At 51.2% G+C, this 2,925-nt stretch overlaps 1 protein-coding gene across 1 annotated transcript; it reads left to right on the top strand.

The window, feature by feature from the left end:
- Positions 1 to 360: 360 nt before the first annotated feature.
- On the top strand, positions 361 to 2,438 carry LOC141829406 (aspartyl protease family protein 2-like). The gene has a single exon (XM_074716867.1). It carries the CDS (start codon positions 653 to 655, stop codon positions 2,279 to 2,281), a length of 1,629 nt encoding a protein of 542 aa, XP_074572968.1. The 5' UTR covers positions 361 to 652; the 3' UTR covers positions 2,282 to 2,438.
- The last annotated feature ends 487 nt before the right edge of the window (positions 2,439 to 2,925 follow it).

Below are 2,925 nucleotides of genomic sequence, written 5' to 3'. Positions count from 1 at the left end.
GTAAACAACCTCTCGGTCTCGTCCTTTTCTCTTTTTTTTTTTCTTTTTCTCTCTTTTTGTTAAGTAGTATTGATGTTTAAATTTCACCTGATTAATTTTAAATTTATCTATCATTTTACTATCGTAGCCGTATCCGTGGTATTCCTTTTAGTTTTACTGGCAGAAGATTCAAAGTTCATCGCTGAGAATAAAATAGAAGACAGAAACTGTAATTCATAGAGGAAAAAAAAAATTCTAAAAATATTTTATTGGACGCATAACTATAACTATAATTCTCCGCCCGAGCATTAAATGCTACCAGACTTACCGTCTATTTCCGCTACCACCATCACCGAAGCCGCGTTTTCCAACATCGACATTTCCTACCTTATGCCCTTGTTCAAACTTGTGGAAGAATGAAAGAAAGAAGAAAGAAAGACGAAGAAGAGAGAGAGAGCATATAAAATTCCTCATCCCAAAAGCCAATGGCAATCCTTTGTTCTTAAACAATTCCGAGACATCTTCTCCTCTTCGATCTTTGTAACTCTCCTCCTCCTCCTTCTTCTTCTCCTTCGCCTCCTTTACTGCTTCTTCTTTATTAAGAATCTAGTGCATTCTTATTGCCTTGTCTGGTTTTTGAATTTGTCCGTTTTCATGAAAGTTGAGGTCCGAAATGGCTTCCTGTAAGAATTGGACCGCCATTTGGTTCCTGTTTTGCTGTTGTCTTCTGCAACCCTTTAACTCCTCCGCCTTGGTCTACAACTGGAGCTCCCCAGCTTCGCGTAGAACGCCGCTTCATGGGATCGAATTACCCGTCCATTTGACGAGTTTCAACGCCGTCACCTCCTCCGGCGACTCGAGCTGCGACAAAAATGGAGGGCAAAACAGAGCGTCGTATGTCGTCGACCACCGCGCGGCACCGGCGTTGAAGCTTCACCTCAAGCACCAGTCGACGATGCACAAGGTGACAGCGGAGAGGAGCAAGAAGGAAGCGTTGGAAAACTCCAGCCTTAGAGACGATCTCAGAATTCAGACCCTCTTTAGAAGGATCACCGAGAGGAAGAACCAAAATGCCACGTCCCGCCTCGCCGCCGCCACCGCTAACCAAACCCGCCCAGAGATCAGACAGAAAACAGCGTTGGCGAAGTCGCCAGAGCTGGCCGGGCGACTGATGGCCAAGGTTGAGTCGGGCGTCACCCTGGGCTCCGGCGAGTACTTCATCGACGTGTTCGTCGGCACGCCGCCGCGCCGCTTCTCCCTCATCCTGGACACCGGCAGCGACCTCAACTGGATCCAGTGCCTCCCGTGCTACGATTGCTTCGACCAGCACGGCCCTTTCTACGACCCCGCCTCCTCCTCCTCCTACCGCAACGTCAGCTGCGGCGACCACCGCTGCGGCCTCGTCTCCTCCCCTGATCCTCCGCGCCCCTGCCGAGGCCAAGACCAGGCCTGCCCATATTTTTACTGGTACGGCGACCGCTCCAACACCACAGGAGACCTCGCGCTGGAGACCTTCACCATGAACCTCACCGGTGTCGGCGAGTTCCGCCGTGTGGACGACGTCATCTTCGGTTGCGGGCACTGGAACCGCGGGCTGTTCCACGGCGCGGCGGGGCTGCTGGGCCTCGGCCGCGGCCCACTCTCGTTCGCCTCCCAACTCCGCTCGCTCTACGGCCACATCTTCTCGTACTGCCTCGTCGATCGCAACAGCGACCTAAGCGTCAGCAGCAAGCTCATCTTCGGCGAGGACGATGACCTCCGCCGGAATCCCTTCTTGAACTACACAACCTTCGTCACCGGCAAGGACAACCCCGCCGACACCTTCTACTACGTCAAGATCAAGTCCATCCGTGTCGGCGGCGAGGAACTGGCCATCCCACCAGTGACGTGGGACATAGCCAAGGACGGCAGCGGGGGAACCATCGTAGACTCCGGCACGACGCTCAGCTACTTCGCCGGCCCGGCGTACGAGAGGATAAAGGAAGCCTTCGCCAAGAAGGTGAAATACCCGGTGGTGGCGGACTTCCCGGTGCTCGACCCCTGCTACAATGTGTCAGGAGTAGGGAAGGTGGAGCTGCCTGAGTTTGACATCCTCTTCGCAGACGGTGCCGTGTGGAGCTTCCCGCCGGAAAACTACTTCATCCGGTTGGAGCCGGAGGAGATCATGTGCCTCGCCGTGCTGCCGACGCCGCAGTCGCCGCTCTCGATTCTAGGAAACTACCAGCAGCAGAACTTCCACATCGTGTACGACATGAAGAACTCCCGGTTGGGCTTCGCGCCGACGAGGTGCGCGGAGATGTAGAACGACGGCAGTCGGATCAATTAATTCCCGCCGGCACACACTATTCATACCTTAATTTTAGGATAAAATTTCCAAGTTTTGTTTAAAGATTCTTCCCTTCTCGGTAAGGACAAGACAGAAGGGGAGTTCAGCCTACAGCAGATTCGTTTTTTTTTTCTCTCTCTTTTTGCCAATCATTTCTGGTTGGATTCTACGTAGTTTAATCAATATACTCATCATACGATACGATCTCATCTGCAAGGATGTTGTGAATAGATTCTTGAGATCCCTCACCGACAGGTGTGGGGCAAAAGCAAATCCCTCAACTCGTTCTTCATGTTTTCCCTTTTCCTCGGTTCCGATTGACTCTCCAATTCCACCTTTTTGATCATTTTTCTCCGTAACAAGCTTCACTTTTTCATACGATAGTCGAAGAAAAATCTAAACTAAATGCTTGTCGCTGCACTGACATTATGAAGGGGAAAGGGATGGTCAAACTCCGGTGGATGTTCCTTCTTCTATCTGTATCGACCATGGGACCTGCAATTACTACCACCGAATCTCACGACCTACTCCCACTCGTTTAATCGATCCCACCATCCATCCAATGATGATTTGGCACACAAATGCATACCTTCTTCATGTTCTATATAGCTCAAGGTCAT

Source organism: Curcuma longa, chromosome 5 (genome assembly GCF_044706935.1).
Source record: "Curcuma longa cultivar G26 ecotype Majalengka, Jawa Barat chromosome 5, ITB_CL_G26_1.1, whole genome shotgun sequence".
Taxonomy (NCBI): Eukaryota; Viridiplantae; Streptophyta; class Magnoliopsida; order Zingiberales; family Zingiberaceae; genus Curcuma; species Curcuma longa.
The sequence above is the reverse complement of the archived record's forward strand: the minus strand, read 5'-3'. Positions and strand labels throughout refer to the sequence as shown.